At 44.8% G+C, this 23,900-nt stretch overlaps 1 protein-coding gene across 1 annotated transcript in view; it reads right to left on the minus strand.

Moving 5' to 3' along the window:
- Positions 1 to 23,900, minus strand: part of GARNL3 (GTPase activating Rap/RanGAP domain like 3) — a 212,543-nt gene that overhangs the window by 45,308 nt on the left and 143,335 nt on the right. Inside the window, exons 18-23 of the mRNA XM_024201166.1 lie at positions 21,410 to 21,484; positions 19,999 to 20,110; positions 19,124 to 19,222; positions 6,324 to 6,440; positions 5,492 to 5,667; positions 4,989 to 5,147 (exon numbers count right to left, since the gene is read on the minus strand). Coding sequence (XP_024056934.1) covers positions 4,989 to 5,147; positions 5,492 to 5,667; positions 6,324 to 6,440; positions 19,124 to 19,222; positions 19,999 to 20,110; positions 21,410 to 21,484 — 738 coding nt within the window. The remainder of the gene's footprint in view (positions 1 to 4,988; positions 5,148 to 5,491; positions 5,668 to 6,323; positions 6,441 to 19,123; positions 19,223 to 19,998; positions 20,111 to 21,409; positions 21,485 to 23,900) is intronic.

Below are 23,900 nucleotides of genomic sequence, written 5' to 3' on the forward strand. Positions count from 1 at the left end.
GAACTCCCGACCTCCCCCCGTCCCTTGACTGCCCCCTCCAGAACCTCCCTGCCCCTCCTCCGACCCCCTGGCCCCCTTACTCTGCCGCTCGTCCCAGCACGCTGGGCAGCAGGGGAGGAGGAGCGGGGGAGGAGCTCCAGACTGCCCGAGGCGATCTGCGAATGCAGGGAGGGAGGGAGTGATCTCTGCTGCAGGGGAAGCGGAGGAGAGGCTCTCTCTGGCTGTCGGAGCCCCATGTAAGTGGCACCATCCGGCCGGCTGCCCTGTCAGCCGCGTGCGCTCTGCATGGGGGGGGAAGTCCGGACATTTACAAATTCCCCCCAGATGCTATTTTTAGCTCGAAAAGCCGGACATGTCCGGGGGAATCCGGACGAATGGTAACCGGGGAGTGGGCCGGCGCCGCGGGGCCCGGGCCGAGCTGAAGCTGCTGGGGCCGGAGCCGCCGGGGTGCTCGGACGGCGCTGCTGGGGCCGAGCCGGGCCAGAGCCACCAGGGCCGGGAGCGGGCCGGTGTCCCGGGGCTGGCCGGAGCCGCTTGGCCGGGGCCAGTGGGAGCTGCTCGGCCAGGGCCGGAGTGGGCCGCGCCGCGTCTCGTCTCCCCGGAGCCCTCCTTCTCGCGTCTCCCCCCCCCCAGCTTACCTGTTGCTGGCGCCGGCCTGCCCCCTGCTTGTTTTTAGACTTCCCGCGAACGTGTGATTCGCGGGAAGCAGGGGAGGGGGAGGAGCAGGGGGGCGGAGCGTTCAGGGGAGGGGAGGAGGGGGAAGTGAGCTAGGGAAGGGGTGGACAGCTGCGGGGCCCTTTTAGGCGCCGCTTTTCAAAAATGTGATGAGGGGAAGCGGCTGCTTCCCCTGCACCCCACTAGCTACGCTAGTGCTTGGACGGTCTTGGTACCAACGATTCCGAGCATGCCGGTGATCCTTTTCGGCTAGCTCAAGGCTCACATATCTCTTTTTAGATACCTTTCAGGAGAGATCTGCAGCTGATTTCTTCGACCCATAGTCCTTGGACATCGAGGGCTGTGGGGAAGATTCAAATCTTCTAAGTGATTCCTAGTGTGGGTCAAGGGAAGGCTGCCGGGCTGCCGCCATCAGGCTGATTTTTTGTCTCAGTTCCATGTCCTTACGAGACCTTGGTTTAAATTGTTGACAGAGACCACACTTCTGAGGAACGTGACCTTTCCCTAGGCAGCGTATATGTTTATCTGCCATAGGGATGGCCTCTTTACATAGAATGCACTTATTGTAGCCTGGTGAGCCAGGCATACCCTGCTGTGGGGAAAGGGTCCCCTACAAAGGGGGAAAATTAAAAGTGGTTTTTGTTTTTTTAGGAGAAAATAAAGAAAATGTACAGCTAAGGAAGGAGGGAAGATTAACTAGCTACTAAAAATGCTAATGAAAAGAATAGAGATAACGATCACAAACAGACTGCTAATGACTCCGTCTCTAGCCAGGGGCGGTTGAAAAGGAACTGAGGAGGGGGTTCACCCACACAAGCTGGTTAGCCTCCTGGTGGGGCATGAGGGAGTATAGTGGATGTGCGGGCCGAATGGACACTGCTACCAAAGTTCTCCAATCAGCAATGTAGGGATGCAAGCGCATCTACAGTGGAGCACCCATAGGGATATTATACATACATACACATACCACCAGTTCAGACCTATCCCAGATCTGTAGTGACAAAAAGCTGTTACCAAATGACAGCTGTTTGGTGACCTAAGTGAAATGATTTGATGGGCACCAAGTCCAATTCCCAGAGGCCAGTGTCCACATCCCAAAAACAACAACCATAATTGGTACCAACTGACAGCCTTGTTGGTAGCCTCAGTCAATAGGGCAGTGACTGAACGGGCCATGGTGAATGAAGTCCCCTCTCATCCCTAGAAGTAGATTCTTCAGATCAGAATTGAGGAAAATTGGCAAGACCACACGGGGACGTTTGCATTGCAACTATCCATGCGGTACCTGCTCAGTCTCCAAGGCTGTCAAACCTGGTCCCTTTCATCATCACTAAATTCACGCAAAAAACATAAGAGGTAAAAAATAAAACAAAAAGTAAATTAAATAAAACCAAGAACCATCAGAAGAGAGGAGAATTTATCTATTTGCATTTTGAGGAAGACTATCAGCATAAACAGACTGCTCAAAATATTCAAACTTGGGTATCTACAGCCAGACACCTAAATCCATATTTAGACACAAATAAAAATGACTTGACTTTCAGAGATACTGACCATCCCAGGCTCGGACAGAAATCAATAGGAATTGTGGGTACTCAAAATTTCTGAAAAATTGGCATTTATTTAGATGTCTAACTTCAAACAACCAAGTTAGAATATTTTGGCCACTGGAAATACAGAGCTAATTCTGCTTGTTTCCCCATTTCAGTACTGCATTGGGCAGTGATTTCTTAGATAAGACTAAAAGCCATTTCTTGAGTTCAAGTTATTAAGAAATTCTCACACAATACTCCAAGAATGTAAGAAGTAGTTTTAGGCAGTTGTGGTTGGTATTTAAAACTTCATGAAAAGGCACAAAAGCACTGATAAGTGCTCAGGTTTGCTTTTTTAAATTGTATCACTTTCATAATACTCCATAACAGTGGCTCTCAACCTTTCCACACTAATATACCCCTTTCCAAAGCCTGATTTGTCTTGCATATCCCCAAGTTTCGCCTCACTTAAAAACTACTTGCTTACAAAAAACAGACATAAAAATACAGAAGAGTCACAGCACACACTTACTGAAAAATTGCTTACTTTCTTATTTTTACCATATACACCTCTACCCTGATATAACGCGGTCCTCTGGAGCCAAAAAATCTCACCGCGTTATAGGTGAAACCGTGTTATATCCAGAGGTTAAAGTAAGCCGGTACGGTCAGGCTTCCCCAGCGGTGATTTAAAGGACCTGATGCTCCAGCCACTGCAGGGAGCCCAAGGGTCACCACCGAAGCTCCGGCAGCGGGACTTGGGCGGCGTTTTAAAGGGCCCGGGGCTCCACACGAATTCGGATATAACGCAGCAAAGCAGCGGGGCTCAGGCGGCGCTTTAAAGGGTCCGGGGCTCCACACGAATCCGGATATAATGCAGTAAAGCAACATGCAGAGCCCCCTGGCCTCGCCTCCGCACAGGAGCCAGAGGGGGGACCTGCCGCTGCTTCTGGGAGCTGCTTGAGGTAAGCGCCACCTGGAGCCTGCACCCCTGACCCTCTCCCGTGCCCCAACCCCCTGCCCCAGCCCTGATCCCTCTCCCCCCCTCCGAACCCCTCTGTTCCAGCCCGGAACAATTTCCTGCACCCCCAACCCCTCATCCCCAGCCCCACCCCAGAGACCGCACCCCCAGCTGAGCCCTCCCCCCTTCCCTCAACGCCCTGCCCCAGCCCAGAGCCCCCTCCTGCAACCTGAACTTCTCATTTCTGGCGCCACCCCAGAGCCCACCCCCCCAGCCAGAGCCCTCACCCCCTCCCGCACCCCAACCCCCAATTTTGTGAGCATTCATGGCCTGCCATAAAATGTCCATACCCAGATGAGGCCCTTGGACCAAAAAGTTTGCCCACCCCTGATCTAGCCTGCACTCCTGGCCTTCACAGGACAAAGAACCTCACCCACCCACTCCTCTAATAACCTCTGGCTGAGTTACTGAAGTCATCAAATCATGATTTAAAGGATTTCAAGTTACAGAGAATCCAACAATCTAGTTTAAACCAGAAAGTGACCATGCTCCATGCTGCAGAGAAAGGTAAAAAAACCCAGGGTCTCTGCCAATCTGACTTGGGGGAAATTCCTTCCCGACCTCAAATATGGCAATCAGCTGGACCCTGAGCATGTGGGCAAGACCAACCAGGCCCTCCCCATCTAGTGCCCCATCTCTGGCCATTGGGGATATTTGCTACTAGCTGTCGCAGATGGGCCACATCCCATTGTAGGCAGTCTCATCATACCATTCCCTCCATAAACTTATCAAGCTCAGTCTTAAAACAAGTTGGGTTTTTTTGCTCTCATTGCTCCCCTTGGAAGACTGTTCCAGAACTTCTCTCCTCTGATGGTTACAAATCTTAATCTAATTTCAAGCCTAAATTTGTTGATGGTCAGTTTATAGCTATTTGTTCTTGTGTCAACAGTGGTGCTTAACTTAAATAACTCGACTCCCTCCCTGGTTTTTATCCCTCTGATTTATTTGTAGAGAGCAATCATATCTCCCCTCAGCCTTTGTATGGTTAGGCTAAACAAGAAAAGCTGCTTCAGTCTCCTCTCATAATGTAGCTTTTCCATTCCTCTGATCATCCTAGAAGCTCTTCTTTGCACCTGTTCCACTTTGAAATCATCCTTCTTAAACATGGGAGATTAAAACTGCATGCAGTATTCCAAATGAGGTCTCACCCAGTCATTAATCTATGTTAAAAATAGACCTTAAGGGGAATACAAAAGGCCTTCAGGAGGAATATGCAAGACTGGAAAAGGCAATCGAACAGTAGGGAGCTTATTCCTCAAACCTGAGAAGGCAAGGAAAGCTGGTTCAGTCTTGGTTTATGCAAATCTTAATTTGAAATTGATGGCTAACAAAGGGTAGTTTCCACACACACACACTCTCTCTCTCTCTCACCCTGTACTAAAAGGGAGAAAAGCCTTTGAGATAGGAAGAAAAGAAAAGGCTTTACAGCTATGCTGAAGGTGAAATTCCAGACTCTGAGATGCAAGGCTTTTGCCCACCTGGTGATATGTCTAGGAGTACCAGTCAGAGATGTCTTACTTTATGATTGCCTGGGGACAATCACCATTAGGTACCCTAGAAAGAACTCAGGTCTCAGGAAGAGTGGGAGCAGAGATAACAGCTTGAAAACTAAATTAAAAGCAAAAAAGCCAAGATCCTCCCAAACTAGTGCTCTAAGGAAGGTGGTAGAAGTCACTGTGGCCTCAGGGATAGCTATATCGACTTTTATGGTGCTAGGTGTGGTTACACTAGCAAACTCTGTTCTAATGCTGAGAACTTACCCTGCTTGCTTCAACATGATGTAACCTGTAGGACTCCCCAGTACTCTCGTTAACTAAATCAAACTGATGCCGATATGCTACACAGATCATATTGTCATTGTCTCCAGTAGGTCCATCCACCAGAGTCATGATCACTGGAGGGTCAGAGAGACAAATCTCCTGTAATGTAAATGACATTACATTAAGATGGAAATTAAAGGAATTATTCTACTTTTCATATTCTCACTGGAAATAGTTTGTACTACAGGTAGTGCCCAGTGAGCTGTGCTAGAGGGCAGACGGGCTGTACACAGATATGTTTCATTGATGAACAAGAATCCAGTTAAAAAAAGTGGAGGATTTTTGTTTAATTATCTGTAATGGGATTTCCCATCACCATTGTTGGGACTCTCACTTGAACCAATCCTGGGTTTAGAAAGGCAAGATGTGTGCCCCTCCTGAACCAGGTGTCAGCCCTACCAAGTGAGAGAGAAGGTATTTTTAGTGATTTGTCTCAAGCATACCCTGATGTACTGGAATTCCTCCACTGGTGATTCAGACAGTGATGACATCAAACAGACACTGGTTAAACTGTTGCCTTGATTGTATTTCTTTGTGATGAGGAGCAGTTTGTTCCTAATAGCCACAACTATCCTCAGTTCACTGCTGTGGTGAGTATTAATGGCATACAAATGGCAGCCTAAGGAGATAATGCACGTATTAACATTCCCTTCAAGAAACACACCCACGAACTCCACATAGTTCCTTGTGAAGTGAAACCTAATTATTTTTTCACCCTCTAAAATTTGCAAATGAATAATTTCTTATGGAAGTGAATGACTAAATGCATAGGCTTGTGCCAGGGGTAGTATGCATCTCAATTCTATCCCATAAAATTCTGTTGCTCCCCATCTAGAAATGCTCTCAGCTTTTCCAATACAACTCAAGAATAAGGTGCAACTCCCCTGCTATTCCACGTACTAGGAACTCATACAATTCCACCAATGCACCAACTCTGACCTGCAGCACTGCCCTATTATTCCAGTCCTGGGCCTCCATACATAGCTCTGCCAGACTCCTTCAATCCTGCTTGTAATATATCTATTCTGCTTCAGAACTTCTCCCTGGTAAAAACTACCAAGTCATGTGGTATTTTTGTGAAGTGCACAAATGGGAATTGGGATTAGTTCAAATTTATTTTCACATACAATCTAACACGGGATTTCAATCCACTGTCCAGAGGAGAATAACTAAGGGTCAGTTGCTGCAACATCTACAGGGGGAGCCGATAGGACCTTTGGCAGCTTCTGGCCCAATGCCTTAATTGGGTCTTTTGATAAATGAGAGTCAAATCACCTTTTGTTTTCTCAAGTTTATTTTCTCTGCAGTCATATTTGCTCTTTGCCATCTGCTTTGCTTCTATGCCATTTCGTACAGCGCTCATCCTGAAGACAAGGAGACGAGAGTCCTTCCCTGTCAGGTCGGGGGGAGAGCCAGGGAAATAGCAAGTTAAAATAAAGAACGGAACTAACATTCCCCAAAAGAATAAATGTCAAATCTGCACATTCACAACCACAATTAGGAAGATAAGAGGCAACTCTCTCCCATCTAGTTTGGAGATAAATGGAAATATGCTAGGAAGGAAAAAATGCCTATGAATTCTGCTTAGATTATGCAATTCTGCTACCAGATTGAGAGCTCCTGAGCTGATGAGCAGAATTAGTATCATCTGTCATGGTATGAACTTAAATCTGGAACACAGCAGCCGCTTTGAAGGAATCCTTTGATTTCTTGAATTAATAGCACAGGTTCCCCTGCATCTGGTTCTATACTGGAAAACAAGGTAAGAACTTGGTGCTGTAATGGAAAACAAGGTGAGAAAATGAGACCAGGATTATTACAACACAGTGAAAACCAACACACAAAGAACTAATGCAAATTAGCACACAAGATTGAAGCTTTAGCTCTCTGGGTGGGAATAATCCAACTGAATCTAAATTTACTAAACTGAGTATAAATTTACTAGATCCATGACAGAATGAAAATCTCCCTGGGGCAGACTGAGTTGTTCCTAACAAGACTTAAAACCTGTGATAATTTAAACAAATTTATGCCAAAGAATTCATATTCCCACTGCAGAAAATGAAAACAACATTCACTGCCAGTGCTAAAATCTTCAGTATCCAACACTTGTAGGTAAGCTGTTTGAAGATCATGTATATAAAGGGAAAAGCTTTAGATCATTAAAAAAAAAATGGCCCATTGCACTTTGCAGTGGGACAGGAGCAAATGACAAGAATGGTTACTTACCCTATGGCAATTATGGCTCTTCAAAATGTTGTCAGTATGGATGCCACTATAGGTGTGCATGCACCTCCTGATTGCAAGACTAGAGTCTTTTGAATAGCAGTGTCCATTGAGGCTGTACATGCATCCTGTGCCTCTTTGTGCACCCATGCAAGCACATAAAGGGCAGAATTTCTCCCTCAGTTCCCTGGGAATTTGAAAGTACTTCTCGGGGAATACTGCACCATTGCACATGCAGAATTTGTGCAGAAATTAATGTTGTGCATGCAGAATTTCCTCCCCTCTACCCCCAAAATGGACTGCACAGCTGCTGGCTGCCACTAGGGGCTGCTGGACGAGGCAGAGCCCAGCTCACAAATAGAAGACAGTGCCGGGGGAAGGGGGAGTGAGCTGGAGGGTTCCCAGCAGCTGCACCCCTGAAAGAAGGCAGCGATCTGCAAGCAACTCCGTACAACTCCGCAACCCAGCATCAGGCTATTTCTCCCTCTGGATCCCTGGGCTCTAGAGAAGTTGAGGGTGATAGTGTCTGGGCAAGGGGGCACCCTGTGGCTGGGCTCTGGGGGTGGGAAGGATGCAGGTGTCTGGGTTGGGAGGGCCCCGCAGCTGGGCTCTAGGGTGAGAGAGGGTGCAGGTGTCTGGCCTGGGGGAGGGAGGGGAGCCCTGTAGCTAGGCTCTGTGGGGGAGGAGGCAGAGAAACAGGAACTATGTTGTCGGAGAGGTTTCTTTAACTCTCTACTTACAAGAAGTGGAAATTTGAACAGATGACTAGGGAGGAGTATAAAAATATTGCTAGAGCATGCAGGGGTATAATCAGGAAGGCCATGGCACAATTGGAGTTGCAGCTAGCAGGGAATGTGAAGGGTAACAAGAAGGGTTTCTACAGGTATGTTAGCAACAAGGAGGTCAGGGAAAGTGTGGGACCCTTACTGAAGGGGGGAGGTGGAAAAAGCTGAAGTACTCAATGCTTTTTTTGCTGGTATTCACAGACAAGGTCAGCTCCCAGACTACTGCACTGGGCAACACAGTATGGAGAGGAGGTGAGCAGCCGCAGTGGTGAAAGAACAGATTAAGGACTATTTAGAAAAGCTGGACATGCACAAGTCCATGGGTCCAGATCTAATGCATCCAAGGGTACTGAGAGAGTTGGCTGATGTGATTGCAGAGCCATTGGCCATTATCTTTGAAAATCTGTGGCGACCAGGGGAGTTCCCGGACGATTGGAAAAAGGCAAATATAGTGACCCAGGGAACTACAGACCGGTCAGCCTCACTTCAGTCCCTGGCAAAATCACTGAGCAGGTTCTCAAGGAATCCATTTTGAAGTACCTGGAGAAGAGGAAGGTGATCAGGAACAGTCAACATGGATTCACCAAGGGCAAGTCATGCCTGATTGCCTTCTATGATGAGATAACTGGCTCTGTGGATTTGGGGAAAGCGGTGGATGTGATATATCTTGACTTTAGCAAACCTTTTGATATGGTCTCCCACAGTATTCTTGCCGGCAAGTTAAAGAAATATGGGCTGGATGAATGGACTATAAGGTGGATAGAAAGCTGGCTAGATGGTCAGGCTCAACGGGTGGTGATCAATGGCTCGATGTCTAGTTGGCAGTTGGTATCTAGTTGGTATCAAGAGGAGTGTCCCAGGGGTCGGTCCTGGGGCAGGTTTTGTTCAACATCTTTATTAATGATCTGGATGATGGGATGAATTGCACCCTCAGTAAGTTCACAGATGACAAGAAACTGGGGGGGAGGTAGATATGCTGGAGGGTAGGGAGAGGGTCCAGAGTGACCTAGACAAATTGGAGGACTGGGCCAAAAGAAATCTGATGAGGTTCAACAAGGACAAGTGCAGAGTCCTACATGTAGGAAGGAAGAATCCCATGCACTGCTACAGGCTGGGGATTGACTGGCTAAACAGCAGCTCTGCAGAAAAGGACCTGGGGATTACGGAGGACGAGAAGCTGGATATGAGTCAGCAATGTGCCCTTGTTGCCAAGAAGGCCAATGGCATATTGGGCTGTATTAGTAGGCGTATTGCCAGCAGATCGAGGGAAGTGATTATTTCCCTCTATTCGGCATTGGTGAGGCCACACCTGGAGTACTGCGTCCAGTTTTGGTCCCCCCACTACAGAAGGGATGTGGACAAATTGGAGAGAGTCCAGTGGAGGGCAACGGAAATGATTAGGGGGCTTGGGCACATTACTAACGAGGAGAGGCTGAGGGAACTGGGGTTATTTAGTCTGCAGAAGAAAAGAGTGAGGGGGGATTTGATAGCAGCCTTCCACTACTTGAAGGGGGGTTCCAAATAGGATGGAGCTAGGCTGTTCTCAGTGGTGGCTGAGAACCCCATTTTGACTCTAGAGGCTTAAAATACTCAGAGATCCAGGGACCCAGAGGCCTGGCATCCCCTCACAGCAACATGATGGGCAGCTCCAATGTTGATGTTCCAGGCGGAAGCAGGTTCCCTGGCTGGTGGTTAATATAATAAACCCTTTGGGAACTTCAATACTGTCATGTGAGAGCACAACCGGACAGACAGATGGCAAGCTGAGATTGGTGAAAGGTGGACCTCAATAGAGCTGTATGAAATGTTGGAGTGTTTTAAATGTACCAAGTAGTCAAGGACGTTCAATATCATAGTCTCCCTTAGGGTCCAGGCAACGTTGGGCTGCCCACATAGAGAACCTCTTCCTTTTTTGGCAAGTAAGTTCTTCTGATGGATGTCTTCCTCTTCTGTATCAGGATGTCTGGTTAAATGAGGAAGGCCCTGTGCATGATACTTAAGCAACCAATGTCCAGGCTGTTAGATGCAGGGGCTTTGTGTCTGGGTAGTGTATCTGATCATGAAGTATCTGACCTGTGAAATCAGGTCCAGGCAGTTGAATGGACATATGCAGCAAGTCTACCAGCCAAAACTGTCTTGAACAGTAGAAAGTCATAAGAATGTTCGCAGCTTGCCCTCATTTGACTTTGGATATCACTCTGGGGATTTGGAGAATTGATAGAAAGGCATATGGGAAACCTTGATTCCATTGCAGAATGAAAGCACCTGGTAACAATACTGTACTCACTCCTTATCTGGAAAGGGAGGTACTGACCGGTAACTGGAGGTTCTTTGAGATGGTAGTCCCTATCTGTACTCCATGGTGGGTTACACATGCATACCATGCACCAGGAGCTGAAGAATTTGAAAGTTATGTCTATTGGTCTGCACATGCACCCTGGTTCACCTCATGCCTCTCTCCAAGGGGATAAAGGGTGGGGTGGACTGATCGCCTCTCAGTTCCTTCTCTACCATGAATCAGATAAGATCCAAAGCAGAGGAGGAGAGCAGGCAGTGGAATACAGATAGGGACCGTGACTCTCGAAGATCCTTCAGTTACAGGTCAGTAACCTCCCTTTCTTCTTCAAGTGATGATCCTATTATATTCCACTGTGGGTGACTGACAAGCAGTACCTAAGTCGGAGGAAGGTGCAAGGATGTAGATAGCAGAGTTGAGGACCGCCATTCCAGAGGAGGCAGAGGAGTCCTGTACCAATGCATAATGTCTTGGAAATGTGTGAACAGAGCCCCATGTGGCTGCTTTACAGATGTGAAGGAGGGGTACCTCTGGAAGTGATACTACAGTTGTTGCTTCTGCTCTGGTGGAATGCACTCTTATTCCAGGGGGGTTTGGGGAAGGTTCAATAGCTGATAGCAGAGTAGAATGCAGCCAGAGATCCATTTGGAGATTCTCTGGGTGGAGATAGCACGCCCCCTGATTCTTTCTGATATAGTGATGAATAGTCTCAGGGATTTCCTGATGGGTTTTGTTTTTTGCAGGTAAAAGGCCAAGGTCTGCTGAACATTGAGGGAGTGGAGTCTTCGTTCTTCGGCAGAAATATGCAGTTTTGGGAAGAACACAGGCAAGTGAATCGATTGGTTAAAGTGAAATTCTGAAACTACTTCAGGAGTGAATTTGGGGTATAGATGAAAAGAAACATCCTTATGGAATACAGTGTAAGAAGGCTCTGCCATCATTGCTCCAAGCTCGCCAACTCTTCTAGCTGAGGTAACAGCTACAAGGAAAGCAATCTTCATGGAAAGGAGAGACATGGAGCAGGAAGCTAAAGGTTCATGGGGGGGCCTTGTTAGTACAGAGAGAACAAGGTTTAAGCCCCACTGAATAGGTGGGAAGGTTCTGATCAGGCCTTTCCAGAATCTACTGGTCAGTGGACGTGCAAAGACCAAGTAGCCCTGAAAAGGTGGATGGTATACACTGATTGCTGCCAAGTGCACTCACAAGGAGCTGATGGACAAGCCTGATGTTTTCAAAGAGAGGATATTGTCCAAGATGAGAGAAATATCTGCAGTTTCTGGGAGAATGCCTCTTTGAAGTGCCCAAGAAGAAAAGCATTTCCATTTAGCTAGGTAACATCTTCTAATAGAATCCTTCTGCTATTAGAAAGAATGTCCCGCACGGTTGTGGAGCATGAACGTTCCAAGGATGATGGCCATCCAAATACCAAGCCCTGAGGTGGAGCAGATGTGGATCAGGGTGCTTTCATCTTGCCGTTCCTCCAGGTCAGGAGCTTGGGAAATGTTGGGAGGATGATCAGAGGTCGGGATGACATGTGTAGGATGTTGGGAAATCAAAACTGTCTTGGCCAGAAGGGGGTGATCAGGATGACCCGTACTGTATCCTGCCAGATTTTGCACAGAACTTGCAGCAGGAGTGGTAGCGGAGGGAAGGACTAGCTGAACTGGTCCAGCCAAGGAAGAAACAGAGTGTCGCCCTGGGAGAGGTGATCTAGGGCTTCTCTGGAGCAATATGTGGTGCATTTCCTGTTTGCTTGAGAGATGAACATATCTCTGGCTAGGGTTCCGCACAGAGTGAAAATATTGTGCAATACCAAGTCGTGGAGCTCCCACTTGTTGTCGATTGCAAAATGTCTGGGGAGGAAGTCTGCAATCACATTTTGCTTCCCCGGAAGGTATACTGCCAATAGCGTGATTCGATTGGTGATATACCAGTTCCAGAGACTGACTGATTCTGCACACAGACCGGAGTAATCCAGGTCAGTTTCTATCTATAACTGAGTCTTTTCTAGTACAAAAGGACCAAAAAGGCAAGGCCTATATCTCAAAACAAGCTTTCCTTTATATTAGTGAAATCAACTTTAATAATAATAAGAACAAATAACCAAGCCCCCCAAAAAGGGCCAAGTTGGGGTGGCAGAGCCAGGTATCAATGCAAAAAGTCTAAACTCTTTACTTAGGGGTTCAACTCCCCTCTCCAACTATGAAAATGCTACCCTCTAGTTTAATATCCCCACTCATATATATAATCCCAATCCAAATTGCTGTAGCAAAACTAAACTAAGTGATTGGGCAACAAAATGGCAAATGAAATTTAATGTGGAGAAATGTAAGGTAATACACATTGGAAAAAATAACCCCAACTATACATACAATATGATGGGGGCTAATTTAGCTACAACTAATCAGGAAAGAGATCTTGGAGTCATCGTGGATAGTTCTCTGAAGACGTCCACGCAGTGTGCAGCGGCAGTCAAAAAAGCAAACAGGATGTTAGGAATCATTAAAAAAAGGATAGAGAATAAGACGTAGAATATCTTATTGCCTTTATATAAATCCATGGTACACCCACATCTTGAATACTGCATACAGATGTGGTCTCCTCATCTCAAAAAACATATACTAGCATTAGAAAAGGTTCAGAGAAGGGCAACTAAAATGATTAGGGGTTTGGAACAGGTCCCATATGAGGAGAGATTAAAGAGGCTAGGACTTTTCAGCCTGGAAAAGAGGAGACTAAGGGGGGGATATGATAGAGGTATATAAAATCATAAGTGGTGTGGAGAAAGTGAATAAGGAAAAGTTATTTACTTGTTCCCATAATATAAGAACTAGGGGCCACCAAATGAAATTAATGGGCAGCAGGTTTAAAACAAATAAAAGGAAGTTCTTCTTCACACAGCACACAGTCAACCTGTGGAACTCCTTGCCTGAGGAGGTTGTGAAGACTAGGACTATAACAGGGTTTAAAAGAGAACTAGATAAATTCATGGAGGTTAAGTCCATTAATGACTATTAGCCAGGATGGGTAAAGAATGGTGTCCCTAGCCTCTGTTTGTCAGAGGGTGGAGATGGATGGCAGGAGAGGGATCACTTGATCATTACCTGTTAGGTTCACTCCCTCTGGAGCACCTGGCATTGGCCACTGTCGGTAGACAGGATACTGGGCTGGATGGACCTTTGGTCTGACCCAGCATGGCCATTCTTATGTTCTAGCTTTCTTCACCCTAGTTGAACGAAAAGACCTAGGATATATACAACTACGAAAAGACCCTAACATCGTAGGCCCATATGGACTACGACTACCAGTAGCAGGTGGTGTAAAACTATTTATCAAAGAGCCAATCTATCCATTAAGATTATCCCTTGCACTATTCACCCTGGCCCCAATCCTAGCCCTTTTACTAGCCCTATCAATTTGACTCCCACTATCACTACCTTTCCCACTAGCCGAACTTAATTTAGGCCTCCTATTCCTAATTTCCCCCTCCAGCTTCATAGTCTACTCCAACCTCTGATCAGAGTGAGCCTCAAACTCCAAATATGCCCTAATAGGAGCCTGACAAGTAGCAGCCCAAACCATCTCATACAAAGTAACCCTCGGAATTATGCTATTTTCTCTAATCCTATTTTCAGGAGCATTTAATATACAAACATTAGAACCACACAAGAACCAACATACCTTATCTTCTCTTCCTGACCACTAATACACCTCCACACGAGCAGAAGCTAATCGAGCACCATTCAACCTCATTGAGGGAGAATCCGAATTACTATCAGGATACAATGTTGAATATGCCGCTGGTCCATTCGTACTATTCTTTCTAGCAGAATAAGCCAACATCCTAATAATAAATACCCTTACTGCTATCCTATTCCTCAACCCACCCTCCCTTAACAACACACCTTAATTATTCTCCCTCTCATTATCATCAAAAGTCATAATACTTTCAGCAGAATTCCTATGAATCCAAGACTCATACCCATGATTTCGATATGACCTCCTATGAAAAAACCTCTTCCCAATCACCTTAGCACTATGCCTTTGACATATATCAATACCAATTGCCTTCTCAGGACTGATTCTCAACCAGGGATCTTCTCAGGACTCCCACCCATACCAAAGGACACGTGCCTGAAATTAAAGGATCACATTGACAGGGTGAATAATAGAGGCTAAAAACCTCTCATTTCCTTAGAAAAATAGGATTTGAACCTATACTAGAGAGAGCAAAACTCCCCATACTTCCATTATACTATATTCTAGTAAAGTCAGCTAACTAAGCTCTTGGGCTCATATACCGAAAATGTTGGTTAAAATCCTTCCTCTACTAGTGAATCCACACACAAGAATAATTATTACTACAAGCCTAATTATACTTCAATCTCCAGCAACCATTGAATTCTAGCATGAACTGGACTAGAAATTGATGGCTAGCCATCATTCCACTAATTGCCCAACAACACCATCCACGAGCAATTGAGGCTGCCACCAATACAGTAACTCCTCACTTAACGTTGTAGTTATGTTCCTGAAAAATGTGACTTTAAGCGAAACCATGTTAAGCGAATCCAATTTCCCCATAAGAATTAATGTAAATGAGGGGGTTAGGTTCCAGGGAAATTTTTTTCACCAGACAAAAGACTATATATATATATATATATATACACACACACACACACACACACACACAGTGTAAGTTTTAAACAAACAATTTAATACTGGTACACAGTGATGATGATTGTGAAACTTGGTTGAGGTGGAGGAGTCAGAGGGTGGGATATTTCCCTTACTGCTAAATGATGAACTAGCAATTGGCTGAGCCCTCAAGGGTTAACCCTCTCACTCTGCAAGGCAGCAGGAATGGAGGGAGATATGCGCATTTCCCTTAAGTACACTGTTTGGTTAATTAGATCAGCTTGCTGAGACCGCAGCTGCTGCAAGCTCCCTCCGTCCTGAACCCTGCTCTATGGAAGATGGGGTAAGCGGGGTGCAGGAGCAGGGGGAGGGGGACACCCTGACATTAGCCCCCTCTTCCTTCCCTCCCCCCCCGGCACAGCAAGCAGGAGTCTCGGGGAGCAGCTCCAAGGCAGTGGGCAGGAGCAGCACATGGGGGGGGGAGGGGGGAGGGACACAGCTGAACTGCAGGCAGCTGCTGCACAGGGAACTTAGGGGAGCGGGGAGCTGATAGGGGGTTGCCAGCCCACCCTGGTTCCAAGCCCCCACCAGCTAGCTGCAAGGGGCTGCTCTTCCTGCAAGCAGTAGATAAAGCAGGCGGCTGCCAAACGACGTTAGAAGGGAGCATTACACAACTTTAAACGAGCATGTTCCCTAATTGATCAGCAACATAACAACGAAATAACGTTAACCAGGACGACTTTAAATAAGGAGTTACTGTACTTCTTAATACAAGCAACCACTTCAACACTAATCCTATTCTCTAGCATTATTAATGCCTGAACACTAAGCCAATGAAACATTACACAACTAACGACATCTCATGCACAATTCTCACCACATTCCTAGCTATCAAACTAGGACTAGCTCCATTCCACTTCTGACCACCAGTAGTACTACAAGGAACCATCACAACAACAGCCCTAATCCTAACCACTTGACAAAAACTAGCCCATTATCCCTACTAGTAATAACCGCCCAAGCCCTAAGCACACCCCACCTGTTAAACACTAGGGCTAACATCCACCCTAGTAGGCGGATAAGGCAGATTAAACCAAACCCAACTACGAAAAATCATAGCATTTTCCTCCGTTGCCCACCTAGGATGAATAACCACAATCCTCACTCTATCTACTAAACTTATATTACTCACATTCTACACATACATTATCATAACCTAAACAATATTCTTAATAATTAAACCTCTAGAAACAAACAAAATATCCATCATAACATAATGAACAAAACTTCCAACCGTAAACACCCTGATAATATTTACCCGTATATACTCGTTCATAAGCCGAATTTTTTAGTAAAAAAGGGAAGCACCAGAGAAGGGGGTCGGCTTATGAACGGGTATAGAGAGGGAGAGGTGGGACACAGCCCCTCCCCCCAACAGAGGGAGCAAGGAGAGGCAGCACAGCCAGCAGAGACAGAAGGGAAGAGGCGGGGCCAGAGTCTCTCCGCTTCTGGCCACGCAGCTCTCCCCCCAGCCTCCAAAGCAGCTGCAGCTCCAGGGCTGGCAGACTGCAGCCGTGCCGCTCGGCCCCTCCCCCCAGAGCAGGCTGTGGCTGCGCCATGCCGGAGCATGCTGCAGCTGTGCCGCCCAGCCCAGCCTGCTGGAACATGCTGCGGCCGCTCCGCCCGGTCTGGCCCGCCGGAGCAGGCTGCGGCCGCACTGCCCAGCCTGCCAGAGCAGCTCCAGTCAGGTCAGAGACATCCTCCCCTGGCCCTCCCCAGATAAGGTGGGAAGGGATGGGATGGGGAGAGTGTGGGGGTCCCAGGCTAGGGGTGGGGTCATGTGGGGGGTGGTCACAGGGGTTACTCCCCTGACTCCCAGCTTCTCCCCATCAGTTGCTGTCCCGGCCTGTCAGAGTAAGCAGTTAGCGTTTACTTAGGTTTCCCTCTGTGCCTGCGGACACTCGAGGTAAACAAACCATCTCGGCCCCCCAGCGGCTTATCCTGATGGCCCGGGAGCCAAAGTTTGCTGAGCCCTGAATTATAGGGTCAGCTTATGAACGGGTGATAAAAATTTTCCATATTTACTTATCCATCTTGTGGGGGGGGGGGGTCAGCTTATAAATGAACCAGCTTATGATCGAGTATATACAGTACTCTTATATCACTAGCAGGCCTACCCCCATTAACAGGATTCATACCAAAATGACTAATCCTACAAGAATTAACCAAACAACACATAATCATTGTTGCCACCCTGATGGCTCTACTCTCACTCCTCAGCTTATTCTTTTACTTACGCATCTCATACTATACAACCATCACACTACCACCAAATTCAACTAACTATTCACAACAATGATGCCACAAAACTAACCAAAAACTTTATTTAGCCCCTATAATCACAGTCTCCACTTCTCTTCTTCCCATCATACCCACCCTATTAACTATCCTCTAGAAACTAACATTTTTTCAAATGCAACAGAGGGTCCTGTGGCACCTTTAAGATTAACAGATGTATTGGAGCATAAGCTTTCGTGGGTGACGCATGCGTCTGACAAAGTGGGCATTCACCCATGAAAGCTTACGCTCCAATACATCTGTTAGTCTTAAAGGTGCCACAGGACCCTCTGTTGCTTTTTACAGATCCAGACTAACACGGCTACCCCTCTGATACTTGACATTTTTTCAAATGTTGGTTAGTGTGAAGTAGACTTTTCTGTACTGCTACTTTAACAGGAAGATGTGTGTGTCATTTTCATGGCAACAAAGACAACTGCTAGCTATAAATTTAAAAATAAAGATTTCTTCTTGTCCTCAAGTACCCTTTTTTTCAACAGAGCAGAATGCTAATTGAAATAAAGTCCACAATAACAGAGACCAGGGCAACCTGGAACAATACCTAGGTCAATTTATGATGTCCTAAAGTTATATCAAAGTAAGATTAACATTAGAAATTCATTTAAAGGGATATGCTTCTAATATTCCTAAATGTATATGACAGAGCACCACTAGAGATTTACCTCTGTTAAGTCCTAGCTGGTGTTACACCTCTCTATGTACTTTCACAATATGGAAATACAATACTAAAGAGGCAACTGTGACTCTCTTATGCCTTTGAACTGTAGTGTCTATTGGTAACTTTACATTTCTTTCATTAGGGTATAGTATAATGCAATCATAGAATCACTTGTAGTATGAAACATTCTCCACTGTCTATATCAAATTCCCTTAATATTTATTTATTATAAATTATGGAGTGAAGAGCATGGTAAGAATTTTGTCACAAGATTAAAAGCCACTGTTACTACAGGCTTTCTTCTGATAATTGACAGAACAAAAGTAAATGTATAAATTTCATGATATAGCTGAGTTAAATCAAAATGAGTTGTAGAAAAGATACTGCCAAGAACTTGTTCCCACTTTAATATCTATTTAATTCTATAGAAAATATTTTAACTTTGCATTTTGGCAGATATTAGAACTACAGAAACGGAGACATTTCAACTCTTGAATTCACTTGTTTCCTGACCATCGCAATTGGAATGGAGGGCAATTCTAATAAGTCTTCCGGCTCATAAACTAGGATGGTGACTCCTGCTCATTAAAGTCAGTAGGATTACTTGCGTGAATAAGGTAAGCAGGATTTGGTCCAAAAAGTTACAATACCAGCAACAAGCAGGAATTACTTAAAACTAAGAGGATTTCCCCATCGAAGGAAAAGCAGCTTCTGCTGTATGATAGATCTGGTGTTGCATATTCATACTGCTGGAAGCTCCAATGATAAGTGGGAACAAAGTGATGTGTAAGTGTAACGCCAATGTCTCATAACGTCAGTTATTGGGACATTGTCTTCCACCAGTACTGACTAGTAAACTTGTTCACATACCATTGGATCAGAAATAGTCAAAGAAATTCATCTGGGTAGGAAAGCAAGAAGGCAGGTGAAGGTGAGAGACCTGGGAATAAATACAGTAGAAATGGAAAAAAACTTTTTAAAAGATAATTACTGACAAAATGAAATAGCATTCTGAAAGGGCAAGTGCATAAACTGTTACCTTCTACTGAGCTATGAGTAAAGTAATAGTGTGCCAGCCACATTCATATTGGAACCAAGAGGTAAGGAATCCTACCTTTGTCTGCTCTGGTAATCAAAAGGTCCAAAGCTTCCAGCACATGCATCTGTTTCACCTGGAGAGTTTTATCAAATACTTGCACTGATGACTGGCCATCTGGAAAGGAAACATGACCGCCAATTAGAACACATTTTTGACACTATGATTTGCTGACTAGTGATTTTAAAGCATCTTGTTTCTTGTAACAAAAACGTGGTTATTTTTCTGTGAAAATGAGGCATCTGGCATACTGCCACTTTATATACAGTACCAAAGATGGCAGTTCCTTCTTAGAAGGAGTTACACTGATGTGAATCATATAGCAAAAACAGAGCCTAAAAGGAACAGTTTTTGGAAAGTTTGAGAAAAATTGCTGAGAACCAACTACCTCCAATATCATTCCTCAAAATCATGACTACCATATATAGCATTCTAGGGAAGAGGCGTTAGAGTCACAAAATCAGTGCTAGGGAGGAAACAGGCTTGGATGACTACATAAATGGTACACAGCCACCTTTGGCCTCAGGCTCAGTGGAAGCATCAAGGACTGTGAAGTACAAGCAGGCTGCATGGACACCCCTTGAGCTTGGATTTGGCTTAATAAAAAGTCCTCTCAGACAGTCAAGAAAACAGCATCTGAAACCAATAAAATATTCAGAAGTCTGCATTAAAACAGGGCCCCCAAGATGATCTGATTTGCCTAGTTTTAGTGCAAAGCAAATTTTTGCAGTTAAGCTATAAAAGCCCTGACAGTAAGGATATATAGTAATAGATGTGGACTTTTAACTATCTTAAGTAGTGAAGAGCTGCTAACATCCTCATAGGCACCACAGATTGAAACTGTCAGGTACAAAAATATTGTCCTGTAGACAAATGCTGGATCATTCACTAACCATCTATTAGCAGGACACCAACATCTGTAGAAACTAGCAAGGACTGGCCCCAAGAATCCGCACAAACAACTTCATGAGGAAAATTACTGCAGAAACATTGGGACTCCCATGGCTGTGAAACGACATAAGCAGTGTATGGTAAATACACTAGGAAATACAAAGTTTATCAACAGAGAAAATTTAAAGTACAATAGCTGAAAAGTAACTCAGGACAGAATGCTCAAAGCTGCACTTTTGGAGTTAAAAATATCAGACTTTGGTCTGTTTGCCGGGGGAGGCAAAAATTCCCTTTCTCAATTAGTTTGGGAGGTTAATAAATATAAGCTACATTTGTGAGACTGGGGCACTGAATCTCCTTTTGGGAAAAGGTCACATCTTGCAGGTGCAGGAAGAGACAGCACTTGGTATTCAGAATGTTTTTTCACTTCAAGATAAACCTATCTGGGGTAAATTTCCAGAAGTATGGGAGGTCAGCAGCTTCACTCTACTGAGTGTGACCTGTAGCAGATAACCAGTGAAACACTTTGAAAACATCTCCTCTGTGTTTCTGCTTCAGAAATAACGTTCAGATCCAGAATGTATGTTTACCAACATTGATATGGAATTTCCTTATGCTCTATGGTCCAGATTGTGGCATTTAGGCACTGGCATGTGCTAGTGGTGGTGCAAAACTGCCCTTCCAAGTAGCTCCAGCAGACAGGGGACTGGACTCGATGACCTCTCGAGGTCCCTTCCAGTCCTAGAATCTATGAATTATGCAGGGGAAGTGCACATGCTGTACCAGCACTTTAGATGACTCAGCTTTCTCTACCTGACCAGCTTCATGGGCTGGTGTAGAAAGGGGCCAGACCATGGCACCACCTTCTCTCTAACCTCTTCAGGATGCTGTATGTCCCTGGGGCATAGACTGTGCAGTCCCTGCATTTCTCCAAGCACAGGGGCTGCTTCTGCACCTGGCCTCTGTGCAGAGTGCACAGAGGTGCTCCTTGCACTTTCCACTCCTGCACACCCACACTATGGCCAGGAAAAATCTGGCCCTTTATTAGAAACAACAATGCAATTTAATTTTATTTGCATGAAGCAAAAGTTACAAGTATTACATAAATGTACACAAAAATCAACTGGCATTTTCATTTACTACTCCATCCAAACAAAAGTGGGATTGCTGAAACCAGCTTTAAGTTCAGAGATAGTTTCCATACCCATCCATTTACTGGGCCTTTCCTGCAGAACCATTTTGATATTATGCACCGATACATGGATCAATATGTCAATGTTTTCTCTTCTGTTACTGAATCAAATTACATGTATGCATTATAAGATTTGGAATGTAGTCCCATATTCAGTAGAACCTGGAAAGCCAAGATTTTGAGCAAACTTTGCATATTATCATGTATAAATGTCCACTCACCTCCTTTTTATAGAGGTTTGTGGTTGCTGAACTAGTTAGGGCATCTCCTCTCACAATGGTTTTCAGTTTCAGTGCCTTAAACAAGACAGATATTTCATTTAAAGTGTGTTCTTAATTGGTAACACCAAATTGATAAATAAATACTAAAGATATGGAGACTGACTATTGGGGAAGGGAGGGAAGCAATTTTAGAGTATAATTACAATAGATCCAGCTCTGAATTTCTGTGCCACATTACATAATTTCTTTATAAGAAAACCAGCCATTCCGTGTGTTTTGAGCAGAGATTAAACTGTTCAATAAGATGCTGGAAAATTATATGGTTTTAGACAATATATATCTGCTGTTGGCAAAAACAAAACTTAACATAGCAAATATATTAATGGAGAACACCTTAAATAATAACAAGTCCTCACACCCACAAATTAAGTCCATGAGCTAATTACACCCTTTACACCAGCTGAGAATCTGGCCCTATATAGTTAATGTCACATTTTTAAAAGTGCATTTCAAGACATTAAGTGACACTATTTGCACATTCTTGTGGAATGATATAATCCAAATTTGTCATGAACAGCATTACAAACCTTTCAAGATGCAGGTCAACAGAAGCATGCTGATTTTGAAAAATACTTAGCTCATAGTACAGAACACAATACCAATGTTGCACAAAGTTGCAGTGAGAAGACAAATGAGAATCTGAATTAGTTTATCCTTCCATATTGTCAATGATTAGAAGAGCTTCACAACCAGATCAAAATCCAGTGTTTCAGTACCGTATAGTCAAATGGAACCAACAGTGATTGAATAATGCACACAAAGAAGAAAGCAAATTCCTCTTTATGGAATAACTTCTACATCAGAAGCAGGAAGCGTGCTAAACCATCAGTAGGACACTGGACGATCGAGATGCTAAAGGAGCACTAAGGATGATAAGGCTATTGCGGAGAAACTAAATGAATTCTTTGCATCAGTCTTCAGGGCTGAGGATGTGAGGGAGATTCCAAAACCTGAGCCATTCTTTTTAGGTGACAAATCTGAGGAACTGTCCCAGATTGAGGTGTCATTAGAGGAGGTTTTGCAACAAATTGATAAACTAAACAGTAATAAGTCATCAGGACCAGATGGTATTCACCCAAGAGTTCTGAAGGAACTCAAATGTGAAATTGCAGAACTGCTAACTGTCATCTGTAACCTATCATCTAAATGAGCTTCTGTACCAAATGATTGGAGGATAGCTAATGTGATGCCAATTTTTAAAAAGGGCTCCAGGCGTCACCCCGGCAATTACAGGCCGGTAAGTCTGACTTCAGTACCAGACAGACTGGTTGAAACTCTACTAAAGAGCAAAACTGTCAGACACATAGATGAACATAATTTGTTGGGGAAGAGTCAACATGGTTTTTGTAGAGGGAAATCATGCCTAACCAATCTACTAGAATTTTTTGAGGGGGTCAATAAGCATGTGGACAAGGGGGATCCAGTGGATATAGCGTACTTAGATTTTCAGAAAGCCTTTGACAAGGTCCCTCACCAAAGGCTCTTAAGCAAAGTAAGCAGTCATGGGATAAGAAGGAAAGTTGTGTCATGGATCGGTAATTGGTTAAAAGATAGGAAACAAGGGGTAGGAATAAATGGTCAGTTTTCAGAATGGAGAGAGGTAAATAGTGGTGTCCCTGAGGGGTCTGTACTGGGACCAGTCCTATTCAACATATTCATAAATGATCTGGAAAAAGGGGTAAACAGTGAGGTGGAAAAATTTGCAGATGATATAAAACTACTCAAGATAGGTAAGTGTCAGGCAGACTGCGAAGAGCTACAAAAGGATGTCTCAAAACTGGATGACTGGGCAACAAAATGGCAGATGAAATTCAATGTTGATAAATGCAAAGTAATGCACATTGGAAAATATGATCCCAACTATACATATAAAATGATCAGGATTAAGTTAGCTGTTACCACTCAAGAAAGATCTTAGGGCAGGTCTACACTAACCCCCCAATTCGAACTAACGCAACTTCAGCTACGTGAATAACGTAGCTGAAGTTCGAAGTACCTTAGTTCGAAATTACCTCCGTCCAGATGCAGCAGGCAGGCTCCCCCGTCGACTTCGCGTACTCCTCTCGTCGAGCTGGAGTACCGCAGTCGACGGTGAACACTTCCGGGTTCGACTTATCGCGTCCAGACAAGACGCGATAAGTCGAACCCAGAAGTTCGATTTTCTTGCCGCCGAACTACCGGGTAAGTGTAGACCTACCCTTAGAGTCATTGTGGATAGTTCTCTGAAAACATCCACTCAATGTGCAGCGGCAGTCAAAAAAGCAATCAGAATGTTGGGAATCATTAAGAAAAGGATAGATAATAAGACAGAAAATATCATACTGCCTCTATATAAATCCATGGTACGCCCACATCTTGAATACTGCATACAGATGTGGTTGCCCCATCTCAAAAAAAGATATATTGGAATTGGAAAAGATTCAGAAAAGGG

The sequence above is a fragment of the Terrapene carolina genome, unplaced genomic scaffold (assembly GCF_002925995.2).
Source record: "Terrapene carolina triunguis isolate 2854851 unplaced genomic scaffold, T_m_triunguis-2.0 Scaffold238, whole genome shotgun sequence".
NCBI lineage: Eukaryota > Metazoa > Chordata > Testudines > Emydidae > Terrapene > Terrapene triunguis.